Source organism: Eublepharis macularius, chromosome 3 (assembly GCF_028583425.1).
Source record: "Eublepharis macularius isolate TG4126 chromosome 3, MPM_Emac_v1.0, whole genome shotgun sequence".
Classification (NCBI taxonomy): domain Eukaryota; kingdom Metazoa; phylum Chordata; class Lepidosauria; order Squamata; family Eublepharidae; genus Eublepharis; species Eublepharis macularius.
The window spans coordinates 80,572,962-80,591,492 of NC_072792.1; the positions used below are offsets into that span (position 1 = coordinate 80,572,962).

At 41.7% G+C, this 18,531-nt stretch overlaps 1 protein-coding gene across 1 annotated transcript in view; it reads right to left on the reverse strand.

Moving 5' to 3' along the window:
• The window catches only part of DMD (dystrophin), a 2,144,806-nt gene that overhangs the window by 1,275,653 nt on the left and 850,622 nt on the right, over positions 1 to 18,531 (reverse strand). Inside the window, exon 11 of the mRNA XM_054973282.1 lies at positions 3,920 to 4,070. Within this exon, the coding sequence (XP_054829257.1) occupies positions 3,920 to 4,070 (151 nt within the window). The remainder of the gene's footprint in view (positions 1 to 3,919; positions 4,071 to 18,531) is intronic.

The window sequence follows — 18,531 nt, forward strand, 5'->3', positions numbered from 1 at the left end:
CACAGATACTTAGCAAAGCTCTCAGGGTCCAATATCCACCCTTAAAATCTGTTGAGAAAGCAGTTCTCTATCCCCAGCACAAACAGTAGAAATAGTGGCAAGTTTATATAGATATTTGTAAACTGCTGGAGGGACCTCTTGTGGGATCCCTCCCTTCTCATCATTCTCATTCTCCATCAGTAAGTTAAGCTAAAACTTTTACTCTGCTATGTAAAGAAATTATCTTCCCACTCCTGTCAGTAAAAATGTACTTGTAAAACTGAACCAGTCTGGGACTAAAATCAAAGAATCCTGGAACAAAAATAGTAAATCAATGCATAATCAAATAATAAAGTCTGCCAGCAGCAGAAAAATTGCTTCTTTCCAACAGTAGCTCATAACAGCTGTTTCAGAGAATATAGTGGTTTTCCATGATAGATTAAAAATGTAATTGTATAATGTATCAAAGAAATCCAATCCATAAAAGAAAAATAGGACTGCTCTACAGTACCTATCCAAACTTTATTTTTGTTGAAGCAGCATGAGTAATCATCTGTAAAGTTATTTCAGGAAGGCGTTTGGGAGGTGGGAAGGAACTGGGAAGAATTTATGCTGGTAAGGTTCAACACATACTAAAAAAACCAGAATGATGTTAAGAGTTTTTTTAAAAATCTCTAGTAATCTTATATATGCTAGAAACATTGTAAAGAAATATTGTTTTGGAATGTAACATAGCATGTTCTAATCTAGGAAAGAACTATAATTACTGGGATGAGGAAATCAGTTGCAATAATAGAGCAATATGGCTTATATTATAGAGTAAGATATCCTGAAATAATATCCCCAACCTCATTCAAATAATGCTAGGTTTACTTGCATCCAATCTACATTGGAAAAGTCAACATTTCCTGACAAAATCAGAAGTTCTTCAGTTACATCCTGTGATAAACAGGAGTCCAGTGGCCCTTTAGAAATTTATTCCAGCATAAGTTTTTGTGAATCAGAGCTCAGCTCATTTCATCAGATGCATCTGTTACTAGTGAGTTCTGAATCATGAAAGCTTATTCTGGAATAAATTTTGTTTGTATCTAAAGTACCTTTGGATTATTTATTTATTTATTTATTTATTTTGCTGCTACAGACTAACATGGATATCCATCTAGAAATATCCTGTGATAAATTATCATGTAAATAAAACCAGGGTTATCATAAATGCTATTTACAGTTCCACATAAAACACAATGCCTTGCAAATGGGGTAAATGAGTATCTGAACTATCCTTGAATTTATCCTGGAGGTTTTGATCTCAAGGTAAGTAAACACATACACCTCTACATGAACTATGAATTAACATAACAATGAAATATTAAAATTCTATGCTACCATATTAGTAGTGTATACATGAAACAAAGTGAAACACAACAAAATGGAACTAATAAAACAGCAATATCATCAACAGTGAGATGACTGAAAGTTTAGGTGGTAACCTTGGCATTTACAATCCATATAGATATGTATCTATTAAACTGTGATGGTCAATTCCACTTGCAGGCCCAGCATCGAAGGGGGAGGAGGGTCAAGGGGAAAGCAACAGAAGACACAGATGACTTGTTGGGATTTAAAATGCCACAACTTTATTGGTTACAGCTTAGGAAGCCTTGGCACGGATCCAAGTATCAACCAACTCACTTTCTGGCTGATGACCCCCTCACCCCTTCAGTCCACCTGCTGAAGGTGGGCACCAAAGGATGACAGGCTGTGGAATTCCATATGTACATATGCCTCTGCATAGATCCCCCCTGCATGGATCCCCCTGGGAGTGAGCATGTCCCAACAGCCCCCCAGGCTTGTCCCTGCAATGCTTCACCCCCAAGATCCTTCCCCAAGCACAGGGGAGCCATTGAAATTCACAAGCATAAGCAAAACTTCAACAGGAAAGAAGAAACCTTAAGAATGAACAGAGCATGGTTTCCAGTTCTGAAAAACACCAGGCTAACAAAACACTCTACACCCGACAATAGCCCTGCGGAGAAGATTAGCACATCAAGCACCAATCCATACGCAAAAGAACCTCCTCAGGATACAGTGAAGCCTCCCTCCATTAGCATTCCACACCCTGGGAAACTCTTACAGGATGACTCAGCTCAACCCCACCCCTCCTGAGTAGATATAAATGACCTGCCAACACCTTTTCCACACTGTGACACTGAGAGATCTCTGTCTTTTGGTGCTACACCTCTGAAGATGCCAGCCACAGCTGCTGGCGAAACGTCAGGAACTACAATGCCAAGACCACGGCAATACAGCCCGGAAAACCCACAACAACCATCAATAGTAATATACTTTGTAAACCACTCTGAGTGGGTGTTAAGTCATCCTGAAGGACGATACATAAATCAAATGTTATTAATGTTATTATTGTCCCTTCTGCCAGCAGCCAGAAGGAAGTCGCTGTTGCCTGTCCCAACCAGAGGTGGGCTACCAAGTTCTAAGCAATGGCAGCTACCATCCCTGCATTCCTCCACCCGCTATGGCCTGCAAACTGAGCCCACAGGTGAGTCTGCACTGCAGTCATGGCTTTGTTTGTACTATGTTCCTAAAACGCTCTCAGATCTGCCATGTGAAAACAAACAAACAAACAAACAAAAACTTGCTGTGGTGTTAGACAGAAAACTTTGAGGAACTTATCTAGACCACAAGAAAGGAATTTATAGTAGCAACCTATTCTCCTATCTGCCTGAAATGTGGCATGACGCGTTTCCTTGGTGGGAATTATGTTGGAAAGCAAAAATGTACAGCCCAAAAGGTATTTCCGATTGAAAACGATGGGAGACAAAATATTGACTAATATAAACAAAAAGGAAAGGGGGGATTAATATCCATACCTAACTAGCCAAGTTTCCCAGCAGTGACTCCTTTTTATTTTTCAAATGACTGTCTCCTAAGACAGCATAAGTACACAGTAACGAGTAGCATTCCATCAAGGTTGCCTCTTTTTATTATTGTTCTCGCTGTTATTGTTATTTATTTATATCTTGATTTTCTCCCCAATGGTGACCCAAAAGAGCTTTTCACATCAGATAAAAATAGTAGACAATGGACTGACTACATGCAACAAGGGAGGAGCTGGAAAGAGTGTGTTTGTGCGGTCCTACAAGCTGCATTGATCCCCTTAATTATAGTTAATGGCCAGATAACATTACAGTTAGTTCACAATATGGAACCTATTTGCGTATCTCTCAGTGTCCTGCAAACTTGCAAATGGGATTGAGGCTTGGAGCCTTTAATTCTTCTTACACACATAAACACACAAAGACATTTTTTTAGAGCAGAATCCACACAAGAAAGTCTTGCCAGGTTCTTTTGCTCTGTATGTGCTATCTTGTTGTTTTCATAATTAAATTCATTTTTCAAAAACACATCACATCTTTTCCAATACAAAGGCAAGGCGCTCAGTTTGAATATTTTACAGTGCTCGGGGGCTGCATGCTCAGAGTCCCAGCACTGCTAATGAGATTAGAAATCCCAATTATAACAACTAATAGTGTCTATTTGCTACTGGAGTATTCTAGAAGAAAAGCACAAGGTAGCAAAAGAAAGAAACCAGGGGGATAATAAAATCTGAAATATTATTATTGTATTTTGCATTTAATAGTATATTGCAATTCCCTTTTCCCTTGCCATCTCACTGCATTTTTATTCTGTGAATAATGACAGGGAGAAAAAAGAATAAAAGACAATCCCAGTCTTAAAGGAAATTCATAATTTCTATGTTGCAGTCTACAGTTAAATTTTGTTCATTTTCAGTACAGATTATGAAGAAAATTATGTAAATATAATGCAGTACTATGTTGCCATTTTCTGAAAACTTAACAAAAATGATTTATTTATATTTTCCCTTAAAACAAACAGACTGGTAAAATACACGACAATTGCTTACCTTATGTTCTTCAACCTGCCTTTTTAAATCTTCCAAATCAGGCCCCAGGGGCTCAGAATCTATCTTTCTAGTCCTTTCTTCTGTTTTAACTAACCAGTCAGTTAATTGGCTTAGCTGCTGATTTTGTAACTCCATTAGAATCCGATGTAAACTGGAAGTAAACAATTAAAAAGTAAGTTAAAGTCAGACACATGAGACATTAACACATCAACCGTCTGCATACCGTGGGACCATACACTGACATTTGGAAAGCAAAACTCACAACAAAGAAATTAGTGTTCAAACCTATTCACTTTCAACATGGTATTTTCTTTATATTTTATGTAAAAGAAAATCCAGATTTGTATGTTTATGATAGCCACCAATGGAGACCCAAAGGACTGTTACAGGCCCATTTTTAACCTAACGTGTAGTGCATATTTAAAAATATACCTATATATATATTAATAACCTGTATTCTACCACTCCAAAATCTTAAGCCCTCATCTAGCCTGAGGCTTCTTCCAAAGTGGCTCTTACTCCAGTGAAAAAATCATTTAAGTTGGAATAAGTATCCATAGGCTGGAAGAAGACCAAATTTAGGAGAATGGTAGGAAATGGGTTATTTTACCTTTATTAGAAAAAAATTACTGCTGCTGCATTATTTATTTATTGACTAGTTTAGGACCCACTTAACTCCCCCGCCCCACTCTGCAAGGTTAACTGCTGACTCTGTTACTGGTGAAAGAAGAAAGTCCCATGCAATAAAAAAATACAAAACAAAACAAGCTAATGCATATATATGTATTACAAATTATCTTTGTGCATAAAATCTTGCTATAGTCCTTCTCCCAGTCTAGTGACTAGAGTGCTGGACTACTGGCATCTGGGAGCCCCAGGTTTGAATCCCTGCTGAACCATGAAAGTTTGTTGGATGAGCCTTTCAGCCTAACCTACCTTATATGGTTGCTGTGAGGATGAAATGAGGAGAGGATAACTATGTAAGCCATGGGTCTATAAATAGACAAACAGATGGACAGATGGAAGACAGACAGACATTTTCCTGTCAGAAACTGATGAGAACTGCAACTACATCCTGTGCAATACAATTCAAACAGAGCTGTTAACCTGTGCCCCACTTGCTCATCTTTAATCCAGAAGGGTCAATCAGGACTCCGCAGCACACATTTAAACAGGGAGAGAGTTAGAGAGGATCTTTCTATTGTGCAGTTTCAGCAGCTACCTTAGTTTGATCTTAGAATTTCTTTTTTATTTGCCCAGTTCACTATAAATACTGGATTGGATTATAATGTGGGTAACCCAGGCAATCTGGTCTAGATCAAGAAATGGAGTTGTTACAAACAGCACAACTCATACTCACTCCCCCTCCAATTTCCTAAAGCAAGTTCTTATCAAACAAACATGATGGGATTAGAGAACTGCTAAGCATTTGACCCTCCTAGCCGGCAAGCAAAGGCTGCTGGGTCCGGAGGCTGTGTTTGTGCTCCTGGAAGGAGTAAGCAGCATTACTCTCCTTCCTGGGCATCCAGGCCTCTGCCTTGGGGCAGAGTCGGGTGCCTTATAAGGTGGCTCCTCCCCACAGGCCTTCAGTCAGCTCCTTGTGCTCAGACTGGAAGGAGCATGTTGGCTCGTTCCTGCCAAGCATCCTGGCTACCAGAGGTGGCAGTGGGGTGGCAGAGCAACAGCAATGCAGAAACTCTCCCCAAGCCACTTGATGGTGTCAGCTTTGGCTGGGCTTGTCTCTGGGCCCAGGCCCCCTCAAAGAAGCGTCTTTGGCCCCTATGGCCTGGCTTTACTCAAGACAGAAGTCTGGTTTGTAGTAGGGCCTAGGCCCCGACTCTGCTGTGAGAGGCAGTAGTGGCTCCAACCCTCCCCTTCCCTTTGCCAGTACTGGACTGGTGGGGCTGGTGGTTGAGAATACACCCTCTACCTGATCCCTTTGGTGTGCTCACCACCCCCATTTCTTTGCAGCTTTTGTGGCCATGGCCTGGTGGGGCCTTTCTGCCTGATACATGCAGCACTGGCCTTCACAGTCCCCCTCCCTCTTCCCCCATCACACTAATTAACATAGGATCATAGAATCATAGGGATGGAAGGTACCTTTAGGGTCATCTAGTCCAACCCCCTGCACAATGCAGGAGATTCACAACTAACCCCCTGACTGCCCCAGTAACCCCTGCTCCATGCCCAGAAGATGGCAAAACACCTCCAGGATCCCTAGCCAAACTGGCCTGTGGAAAATTGCTACCTAACCCCAAAGTGGCGATTGACATTACCCTGGGCATGTAAGAAGGGCCACAAGAACGAAGCACTGATGCAACCCATTCTGCCCTCCCCCTCATGATCTGCTCAGGTTCACAGAATCAGCATTGTTGTCAGATGGCCATCTAGCATCTGCTTAAAAACCTCCAAAGAAGAAGAGCCCCCCCCACCTCCCAAGGAAGCCTGTTCCACTGAGGGGCTGCTCTAACTGTCAAGAAGTTCTTCCTAATCTTTAGACAAAAACTCTTTTGATTTATTTTCAAGCCATTGGTTCTGGTCCGACCTTCTGGGGCAGCAGGAAACAACTCAGTACCATCCTCTATATGACAGCCCTTTGAGTACTTGAAGATGGTCATCATATCACCTCTCAGTCATCTCCTCTCCAAGCTAAACATTCTGAGCTCCTTCAACCTTTCCTCATAGGACTGGGTCTCTAGAACCCTCACCATCTTCGTTGCCCTCCTCTGGACATGTTCCAGCTTGTCTATATCCTTCTTAAATTGTGGTGCCCAAAACTTATCACAATACTCTAGGTTAGGTCTAACCAGAGCAGAGTAGAGCAATACTGACACTTCTCGTGATCTGAACACTATGCTTCTGTTGATACAGCCCAAAACCACATTTGCCTTTTTAGCTACCATATCACACTGCAGACTCACGTTCGGTGTATGGTCTACTAAGACCCCTAGATCCTTTTTGCACATGCTACTGCCAAGACAAGTCTCCCCCATCCTATAATTATGCATTTGATTTTTCCTTCCTAAATGCAGAACTTTGCATTTATCTCTGTTGAAATTCATTTTGTCTTAGCCCAGTTTTCTAGCCTAAAGCTACTAAGGGCAACCCTGGTACACAGATATAGGGAACAACAAACCAGGGCTCAAAACAGTCAAGACCAAAGTATAATTCAATTTTACGTATTATAAAGTGCAAAAGTGCTACAATTTCATATATACATACAAGGAATTATACAATACAATTCAAAGGTGCATAAATACAGCGTCCAATTATTAATCAATGTAGAAAAAATACAAATCTTCAGTTGTCCGGAAAAAGTCCAACAATTAAAGTGCAAATGCTACAATTAATAAGGAGAAATCGGTAGGTGGGAGATTGTGCCAACGAGATTATACAATAACAGTCCATGAAGTCAAATATATACAGAAAAAACGCCGACGGGGATTTGCAGGCAAATATCATTAACCCATTTCGTGAGTACCACTCCTCACTTCCTCCTGGGCGTAAAACATTTCGGACTGGACATACTGCAAGGAAAAAATAAACAATAAACACTATCCACAAACTTGCTTATAGCGATTCACAGTTATGAGAAAAAACTTACAGTATGTAGTAAGCACAAAAACAAACTCTCCACCGTTCCTCCAAAAGCGTAATTCACGGACATGTGACAAAGAGAAGGACCACTGCTATATATATCCACAACAGGGAGGGGCCAAAAAATGCAATGGAGGATCCTTGCAAGGGTCCCAAAACTTACAAAAAGCATGAGAAATCAATCTCCGAATTTAAGCCATTTGGTGACAAGGAGTTTAAACAGAAAATCCATTTAGATTCCAAACGTAACAGCAATTTCGTCTGATCCAAAGCAAAAGGGCAGTCTAAGGTGTCAATTACCGAGACTTTAAAGTCATTCGGAAGATGTTTCTGCTCATAAAAGTGGGTAACAAGGGGTGCCTCCCACACTAGATTCCTAATTCTAGACAGGTGTTCTTGTATCCTGACTCTTAAAGGGCGGGTAGTACTTCCTATATACAGTAAGGGGCACTTACACTGAATGACGTATATCACATTATTTGACTTACAGTTTGAAAAGAAATGTCCTCCATTGCATTTTTTGGCCCCTCCCTGTTGTGGATATATATAGCAGTGGTCCTTCCCTTTGTCACATGTCCGTGAATTACGCTTTTGGAGGAACGGTGGGAGAGTTTGTTTTTGTGCTTACTTTTAGTGTTTTTGTGCTTACTACATACTGTAAGTTTTTTCTCATAACTGTGAATCGCTATAAGCAAGTTTGTGGATAGTGTTTATTGTTTATTTTTTCCTTGCAGTATGTCCAGTCCAAAATGTTTTACGCCCAGGAGGAAGTGAGGAGTGGTACTCACGAAATGGGTTAATGATATTTGCCTGCAAATCCCCGTCGGCGTTTTTTCTGTATATATTTGACTTCATGGACTGTTATTGTATAATCTCGTTGGCACAATCTCCCACCTACCGATTTCTCCTTATTAATTGTAGCATTTGCACTTTAATTGTTGGACTTTTTCCGGACAACTGAAGATTTGTATTTTTTCTACATTGATTAATAATTGGACGCTGTATTTATGCACCTTTGAATTGTATTGTATAATTCCTTGTATGTATATATGAAATTGTAGCACTTTTGCACTTTATAATACGTAAAATTGAATTATACTTTGGTCTTGACTGTTTTGAGCCCTGGTTTGTTGTTCCCCAGTTTTCTAGCCTGTCAAGATCATCCTGTATCCTTACTCTGTCTTTGACCATATTTGCTATCCCTCCCAATTTAGTATCATCTGCAAATTTAATAAGCATTCTTCCAAATCATTTATAAAAATGTTGAACAGAACAGGTCCCAGGACTTGTTCCTGAGGAACTCCACATGTGACTGTTCTCCAAGAGGATGAGGAACCATTAACTAGCACTCTTTGGGTGTGATCTGTCAACCAGTTACATAGGAGTCCTCTCTTATGGGTTGGCCCAGTGGTTTGCCCTGCAAACCCTGGCATGACCTGGCATATATTTTGAAGCCTGCTCCTAAATGAACAGGGAGGGTTGAGTTAATTAGTTAAGTTTTAGATCTAGAGACCCTCCATGGGGTGGTTATTTTAGACTTCTGTGAGGACACAATTTTAGGCTTCCTGATTGGTGTACATTTTAGGTCACTGGGTAGTTGATATTTTAATTGCACCATGCCTCTAGGAAGAGAAAAGGGCCTTCCAAGGGCAAGCAGCCTGCCAAGAAGCCTGTTCCTGAAAGGGCAGCATTCACCTTGTCTTCCTCTGATAAAGATGAGGCTTTCCTTAGGAGGAGGGAAATGTTGAGTTGCCTGAGCAGGCTAGAGGTACACCATTGGCTGCAATAAGAGACTAAGATCTGCTAGGCTTACCTCCAATTTAGCTTTCCAGCATGAGATATTAACCCATCTTTCTGCCCTTGAGGGGAAATACAACCTTGCGGGAGGTGAAGGGAGCAGCGGAGTTCAGCTGATGGAAGGTATGGCCATGGATGTGGATGAATTGGCTGCTGACTAGAGTTGGTCGACAGAGTCTGGTGTTGGTGGTAGAACCAGTCATGATGGACCCAGTCAAGAGCGCTGGTAAGTCCACATTGCCCCAACAGGAATGTGCATTTCCTTGGAGGCCCAGGGCCAGCTGATGGCCCTTGTCCTGCCAAGCCAAGTACAATCACTTTACATGCAAGCCAGCTCATCTCAGGCTCCAGCCACAACAATGGGTTCCCCCTGGGGTCAGCTGACCTGATTGGGTCAATATGGGGCTCAGGACCTTAAGTTTAGTGGGGAAACTGTTACCTTCAAAGTTAGATGCTCCAAAATACAGCTAGGCCCCTGTGCTGATCCAGAGTTATGCCTTGTGAAGGTCCTCCAGCAGTATGTGGAAGTCCATGGGGATGAGGCCGTCACAGAGATGGCACACCCCTTATAAAATACCAGTTCTGGGAGGTCACAGAAAGGGCACTGTCTAAGTTGGGTTTGGCAGGTGTCAAATTCGGCACACATTCTTTTTGGATTGGGGCTGCCTCTATGGCTATGGGATATCTGATGTCGACTATCCAGAGGGTAGGCCATTGGCGGTCTGCCACGTACTGCTTGTATGCCTCCCCTCTTACAACTTTGTAAGGTATTTGTGCTGACCTATCTTTCCTTTAGGTGTTGTGACCCACCGTGGGAGACTAAGGATCCTCATATGCGGACATCCTCATCTGAGTGACCCATCAAGCCAAGACGATGCTGATCGAGTCCAAGTTTGGTCTCAGTGAGTCAGCCACAGTTGAGTGACAAGGCTGTCGGGGCCTGAGATGGCCAGGGCTGCTGCCACTGTTGTTTGAGGGGAGGAGATGTCCTCTACCTCACATTTTGGCCATTCATCTGGGTGGTAATAACCTTGGTTTGGTAAAGGGCAAGGTCCTTTTGTTACAAGTGTACACAGACTTGCAGCAGACAGGCAAGCAGTAGCCTGGTGTGTTGATCTGTTGGTCCACAATCCTTCCACATCATGTGTTATGGGAAAGTTTGGACCCAAAAAGAATGAACCAGGTGAGGTTCAGGGCCCTTCAGAACGCTTTGTGGTCTGGACTTGGGATATATTTGCCCCATCCTAGAATACGGGCCAAATGTGTTGACCTCTATAGAGACAATAGTGTCCATCTATCTGAGGCTGGCAATATTTTTTGAATGATTTATGGCAAAGGCTCAGGTTGGTACTAAGCCATCTGTGGGATGCAAGAGCCTAAGCAGAGGCTTGGGCTTGGGGATGGCAGGATAGAATTAGGAAAAGTGAGTGGGCTGGTGAGCATGCTTGGCACATCCTCACTGGTGGGGAATTGGGGTCTGTCAAGATTGGCTGGTATGCTTCATGGCTAACACCTGCAATGGCAGATTGCTCGCTGGGACCAGCAATCTGTACAAGTTCTTCACTCAGGCTTCATGGCTATAGTGGTTGGAACTTTAAGAGGGGAACAATTTGCCTGGCCAGTTGAGTCCCGGCAATGCATGGATGGCTTGCACCTGGGGCAGTGGGGCTTTTCCAGTCAGGTCAAGGTAGAGGTCCTGGGGTGACCCCAGGACTTGACCTTTAGCACTAGTTAGACCCTTGCCATATTGACAGTTAATGTTGTCTTTTAAATAAAAGTAGCCCTTTAGTACCCTATCCTTGTGTCTGCCTCTTTATTCCAACTGGGGGGCAATGCTGGGATCCTGACCTGGATGACCCAGGCTAGTTTGATATCATCAAATCTTGGAATCTAAGCAAGGTCAGCCCTGGACAGTACTTGGATGGGAGACTATCAAGGAAGTTCATGGTCTCTACAGGAGCAGACAATAGCAAACCACCTCTGTCCATCTCTTGCCTTGAAAACCTATTATGAGGTCACTGTAAATTGGCTGTGACTTGACATCACTTCACATACATAACAATACAAGGTGCAGATGTGGCCAGGCAATGTTTCCTTCTCACATTTCCTTGTCTTACAAAACATCTTACTGCTTGGTTCCAAAGATGCTAATCTGCACATGGAAACAGGCTGTTTTCTTTATATAAGCAGGTCATTCAAGAAACCTACACAAGGAAAATTAAGTTGCATACAGAATTTTTTTTTCTATGGAAGCTGGTTTCACACAACTGTGTGCATAGCTTTAAAACAGGGTTTTATGGGACTTCAGAATCCAGGTATGTGTATAGGCGTGCAGGGAGGGAGGGGGGAAGACAGACAAATAGATGGGTAGATATATTTTAGCTATATTATTCTTCTGTGTCACACCAACTGAGCAATACCAATGGGGCTGTTCTCCAGGGAGCAATTTCCTGTGTCAGTGCAGACAATGTACCAGTGTCACAACATACCAGTACTGACAACTCAGCACAGCATCCTGTTCTCATCTGCTGCTGTTCCTTTGAGAAATAATTTGTCCCTGACTCAGCAGACAGATGTGATAATGTCTGCACCAGTGCTTTTGCCATAATTTGGGAAACATGCAAACAATTAAACAGTAAAACATTTTCAGCATACTTTAAAAGAAGGTTATTAAATGTTTAAAATAAATAAAACAAAACCAGAGCATAATAGATCTCAATTTGTATTCATTTAACATACACAATACATAATTAGAGCACAAAGCACCACAATTTTCCTTCCACTGGTTTCTAATACAATCTTTATTTAGTTCCTAGATCACTGAGTCTCTTCCTTTTTTCATTCTTAGATAAGCATTAGTAAAGATTTAATTACTCATTTTCTTGGCAACTATAGATTTGGAATAGACACTTGCATTCAATTTTGATTTTAAATTAAAAGTGTGGGGAAAGATTAAATGTTTTAATTATTTCTTAAAGTGGAGAAGGTACTTAGTCGAAATGAGATTTTGAGCATCCATGCTGTTCCAACTAGTACAAGATTCATAAAAATGCACAGAGCATGTCTATGCTATCACTTGGGCCCTGAGGGACTTTGACAGGGCCTTATATCTGAGACACTTATTCCCCATTCTCTACAATGATAAAGCCACTGATTGTAACTATAGATGTCTTATCCAGGACATTTGCCAGGACAGTCTGGCATCTTCCTGGTCATCCTACTAATCAGATCCCAGTGTGTCAATCCTATATATCTGCCTGCTATGAAAAAGATTTGTGGCATGTTGAGGTAGGCTTTCCAGTTGCCAGCCAGGAGCAGACCATCTCCCGAGGGGTTGTCCCATTGCCTGCCGATAGCATCACTGAGTCATAATTGCCACTCACTAGTCGTTAGCATAAGCCCGTGAAGTTTCCAACGGTTGGCATTCAGTGATGCTACACAGTATAAAACAATGGATGATAGTGTATGTTAATGGATGTAGGCATGATATGTACTGCTAATATCTGTGTTTGTTAAATCTGAAGACAACTATAAACACAAGAACACCACAACATTGTGCATGAGGAATTTTAAACCTGGGGAAGACTTTTTTCTTTGAAATAGGAGAATTACCAGATGCCTGTAGTAGTATAATCTAATCAACATTTTCATGGTGTTTATAAGTTGTTAAATATTCTAATCAACATCTGAATGGTGCTGAACAGATTGACCTTACTCTTAGGTATTGTTTGTAAAAAGAAAGGTACTCTATACTTGAGTGTTATGGAGCTATGTTGTTGTTCTTTCATATATATATGTTTTGTAGTTGAATGTAATTGTTCTTTAGGTGATTTTCTGATGTGTAGTTTACCTTTGAATTAAATATAACGGCACATGTACACTAAAGATTTCATCCTACATATCCTAGCAGACATCTCAAATAACAATTATTTATGGTTGATTATAAAAATCTATAATAGATTAATTAGCTCTTTAACTTTTACACAGTGATCTTTTGTATATGTTTCAATTTACACCATGGGCCGTTGTGTTGTATAGACTCTTCATATTCTTGCCGGCCTTCTAAGCTGAACTTCTGATAGTTTCTTTGTACTTTCCACATTATTCACAGGTGTTTTAAATTATTTATTTTAACCAAGAAAGTTAATTTACTGTACATATGCAGATGAAAGGGTACAGCAATTTTAACAGACAAACAATTTTTACACCATTTGGTTCCAAGTCCATCCGATTTTATTTTCTTCATAGCCAAAATGTTTTGATTTTTCCATATTTTCTAACATAAAGTCTCATGTGGACATACTTTCCTCCTATGAAAATATTGTCTGCATGATGAGAATGTAATGTTTGCATGAAGCATTCCTGAGAAAAACTTTCCATAACATTTCCTAGTTCTATAATGATCATTTAATGATACACACAGGGCCAGCCCAGCCATTGAGGTCAGGCCGGCAACTGCCTTGGGCGCTAAGGCGCCGGAGGGGGTGCTGGCCCTGGGGCAGGGGCGCACGCCACGGAACTCAGTTGCTCTGTGCTGCCGCCGCCACCGGCACACAGCTGCAGGCCAGGCGCGCCAGGCGGCAAGGGTGGCACACAGAGCAACTGAGCCGGAGGACTGGGAGGATGCACGCCGCCTCACACCACCCCAGCTGCCTGCTGCGCCTGGCCCGCAGCTGCTGCACCCAGCCAGGAGTGTGTGCTGGTGGCGGCAGTGTGGGGCAGCTGAGCGGGCAGCTTCCTGTTCAGTTGCTCTGCGGCCAGCTTTGTCTGGCCCACAGAGCAACTGAACGGGAGGGCTGGAAGGCCTCCCCCATGTGCGCAGCCCTGCATGATGATGTCGCATGCAGTGATGTCACAGTGATGCAGTGATGTCATATGCAGTGATGTCACAGTGATGCAGTGATGCACAGTGGCAGCCTTAAGCTGGCTCAGGCGCCAGCGACACTGGAACTGGCCCTGGATACACATGACATTCTGAATTTACAAAAGCAGACATGCTTCATGAGGTAGATCTTTAGAATTTCTGAAGAAATCAATTTGTTGTTTTTAAAAGTAATGCAGCATGGTACTGATCTTTTTGATAGAATTTAATGGTTAAACTGAGAGCAATCAAAAAAAGACAGGAATGGTTAATGTGGATTTATCAAATAGCAGCAGACTAAGCAGAGCTAACTGCGGCACACGTCTGTGGTACAAGTGACAAATCAAGTTTAAAATTCAGAAAGGTAACCTGAGACACAAATTTTTACATCAAGGGTTAACAGCCTAAACAGTTTAAGTGTGCCCAAGGACACTGATTTCAATGGGTTTAAGTGCACTAAATAATGCATTGAAACAGCAGGTTAGTAAACAAAGTCTTATACAGTTTAAACCAAGAACACATTTGATTCAATGCAGTTTGCACCCACGAGCATGAAGTTTATCAGCTAGATGTCACACAGAAAATGATGGGATAGTATTTTATAACCTAGGGTTGTGGTACTCACTCGATAGTTTGCAGGCAGCCACACTTGCAATTACCCTTAAACAAAAAAAATCCACATTTGTTTCCATTTCTGGCATGAGGCCTGTGCCTCAGGGAGGCTCGCTGCTTACTCATTATTCCGTCATTGGCTGTTTCAAAGTGGGAACTAACTATCAACCACAAGCCCCACTGGGCAAGGGCCTTGCTGACTTCTGTGAAACAAGGGACAGACAACACAATGGGGAATTTCAACTCTTGAAAACGATGAGGAAGGGCAGGGACCAATTCTGCAGCTCTCAGCAGAACTGGGTCACTGTGGTATTTTAACAGATTTTTTTAAAAGGCTGCAAATGGATGCTGTGTCCCCATGGTGGACTCTATAGGTGTGGTCCGAGAAAAAAGTTCATTACAATTTTGGATCCAGGATTTGTGGACAGGGAGATTTTTACCATGATTGCTAATTTTCAGGTAGGACACAATTGGTTTGGGATTCAAATCTATTTGGTATTTTGGGTTCTAGCATTTTGCGACAATTATCTTGAATGAGGAATTTATTTGAAGATCTGGGGCAGCTATTATAAAGGTAATGTCACCAAATTTGAACAGAACATAGTCCTTCCTGTAACCTAAAGAGCCCCTAAGTGTCAAGCAGATTGAACAAAAGGGTTCGATTTTAAAGACCCATGAAGTAGGTGTGTTTTGACTAGAGATGGGCACGAACAGCAATAGGACCAAAAAAAAGCCACAAGCAGCCCAATCTGCTGTTCGCAAACAAGCTGTTCATGAGGCTCCAATCTAAACAAACAGGTGGTCGTTGCAAGCCTCATTCACTGATGTTCATCAAGCCAGACAGTCTGGCACCTGCAATCAATTTCCTTGGCAACTTAGGCAGGGATTGTCTGAACTCTGTCTGAGCTCCTGCTGTTGCCTTGGAAACCCCTATCTAAGCCCAATTTAGCTTGATAGGCAGGTCTTTAAGTGTGGAGCTCCAAATTTGTTACAAGGGAGCAAAGACTGGGGGGTGGGGGAGGGATCCCAGCTCTGGCTTTGCAGAGAGTGGTGAGGGAGAGAGACAGCTGCTGTTGGCATTTTGATACTTTGGAGCTTGAATTTTCTTTGTATGTGGTGGGATAGGGATCTACCCCATCAGGTTCCAGGGCTCCTGCCAGGCTCTGGGCCTAGCTATTATTTATTATTGGTACCTTTCCTGCTGCCTGCTCTGGTAAGGTTTCTGGGAGTGGTGCGGTAGAGATCTACCCCTTCAAGTTCCAGGGCTGCTGCCAGGCTCTGGGGCCAAGCTATTATTTATTATTGGTACCTTTCCTGGTGCCTGCTCAGGTTAGGTTTCTGGGAGTGGTGCAGTAGGGATCTTGACCAAACTTGGATGATGGCTGGAGGACAGCCTGTTGGCCCCCACAAACATCCAACCACGAACATGTTCATGAACAGGTCATGCTCGTAAGTGTCCATGCGTCCCTGTTCGTGGATGGCAATGAACAACAAATATCATGTTTGGGTTTTTTTTCTGTTCGTGCCCATCTCTAGTCTTGACACAGGTGTACTTCTCTCTATTGATTCCTATGGGCAGGAAATGGTGGTGAAGTGCCAGCCTAGCACAATTGTGCCAGCTGGTCACCAGCATAAAAAATACCCAAACCTGTCTGTGTTCATATCTTTTTTCTACTGTTACAGTGACTAACATTTTTTTAAAAAAAAACCTTTATGATGAAAACTCTGTATTTGCCATCCTGCACAGCTGTTAAACTAGAGAGAGAGAGGGAGAACCAGTGTGGTACAGTGGTTAGAATGCTAAACTAGGATCAGGAACATCTGGGTTGAAAATCCCAGCTTGCTATGAAACTTACTAACTTTGGGCCAGTCATTTGTACATCTACTTCAAATGATATAACCAACCTTAAATTTACTCAAATATAGTTTATTTTGAAATGAGACAACTGATCCTCATTGCTCTCATGGAAGTTCTATTAATTTAACACCACCGTGAAGTATAATGATGCCATAGTGATGTATGCTGTAAGCTGCCTTGAACACTAAATATGGTGGAAAGGCAGTGTATAAGTTAAATAAATAATTATAATAGATCTCCTAATAGTTGGCAATATTTAATGTCAGCTTATCACTGCAAACATTTTAGTGTTTTTTTTCCTTTTAGATTTCCTCTCAATATGCAACATGGACAGAGTGACCACTCTGTATAGCATGAGAAACTGGGAAAAGGCAATGGAAAAGGAAAGGGGAAAGTCTAAGGCATATACGAATGATTCAGAAATTTACTTGGTCCCAGAAATGTGCAATTACAAATGTAATAGGAGAGGTAGCAAATTGCCAGGTCTCTTGTGTGCAGTTTTGATCAAATATGGACACTCCCTCATGCTGCTCCCCTCCTCCTCAAGCAAAGGTGAGATGAAGGGGCAGAGTTTACTGGTGGCACCTGGAGGGGAGACAAGCTGGTTGAGCTGACACTTACTTTGAGAGGCCACATAAGAGGAGGCTTACTAGAGGCACCATCACCCACCCCACTCTGACTCTCACAATTTCTCTAATTTAAGAATCAGCATATGTAAGATCCTTAATGATGTCAGACCACAGTAACTTGTTTCTTCTTTCCTCTGCTTGTTTTACTGTCACAACAAAATGTTCCTAATCACTCACATTTATACAAAGATCCTTGTGTTGAGCAGCACTTAAAAAGCCCCATAGCAAACGAGCGCCACACCTTTCTCACCTAGAATCTTCTGCTGTCCCTCCCTCTTCTGTTCCTTGTCTTATTTTTTTATTTTAAACTCCATCACTCTTTACTGCATTTTTTCTTGATATAATTATATCATCCCCCTGTAATCTCTTTATTTTTACTTGAAGTAAATTGTCCATGGCTCACTGCTTCTAAAAATCATTATTTTTTCCCCTCTTGATTTCAGCTATATATTGTGGCCGAATATGATGTAAAGAGATGTATTTCTTTTATGTAAGGAAAATGTTATATTCGATCTTAATGAAGCATAAATATAAACAGTTCCTTAGAGCCACATTTTTACTTTGCACACTGCTTCATTTCCTCAGACCTCTGTACCACTTTATGCATTTTTGTTGTCATAAGACTTTTGCCCTAGTGCTGACTTAAACCTTGCATTAGCTCAGAGTAATGTAGGGTCTATACATACACTCTGTATCCTCAATGTACAAATACAATGTATAGTTCAGGATCAGATAACTGTTAGAAAACAATCTGCTGAATGAATAGTGGAAGGTAGAAATCCTGTACCCTTGTGCCACCTTTCCCATTAAAAGACAATGACTTGACTCCAAAGTACTGCTATCAGAGCTCTGCTCACAGAAAATAATGTGCTGTTCCTTCTCTCACTGCAGCCTATTGGAGTTTCCAAACTCCCCATCTAGGGCCATAGGATGTGGGTCCTGGGATCCCAGGACCTGGGATAATATTGGGATCTGTAGTTCTACCAGTAGAAAATGAGCTTTGGGTTCAATCCAATATCTGTAAAAAGATTATATTCAAAGGAAAATATTTTGTTTGATGCATGAAGGAAAGCTGCACTTAATCAGGCTTAGTTAGATAAAAGCTATTTAAAATGCTTGTTTTCAGATTGGTGGTACTTATCCATCTGTTCTGTTCTGCTTTCATTCTCTTATCACCCATTGACTGCAATATTTGTGAAAATGCAACAGAGTGCAATACAAAACCTGCACCAAGCATTGCGCTACCACAAAAACTTTG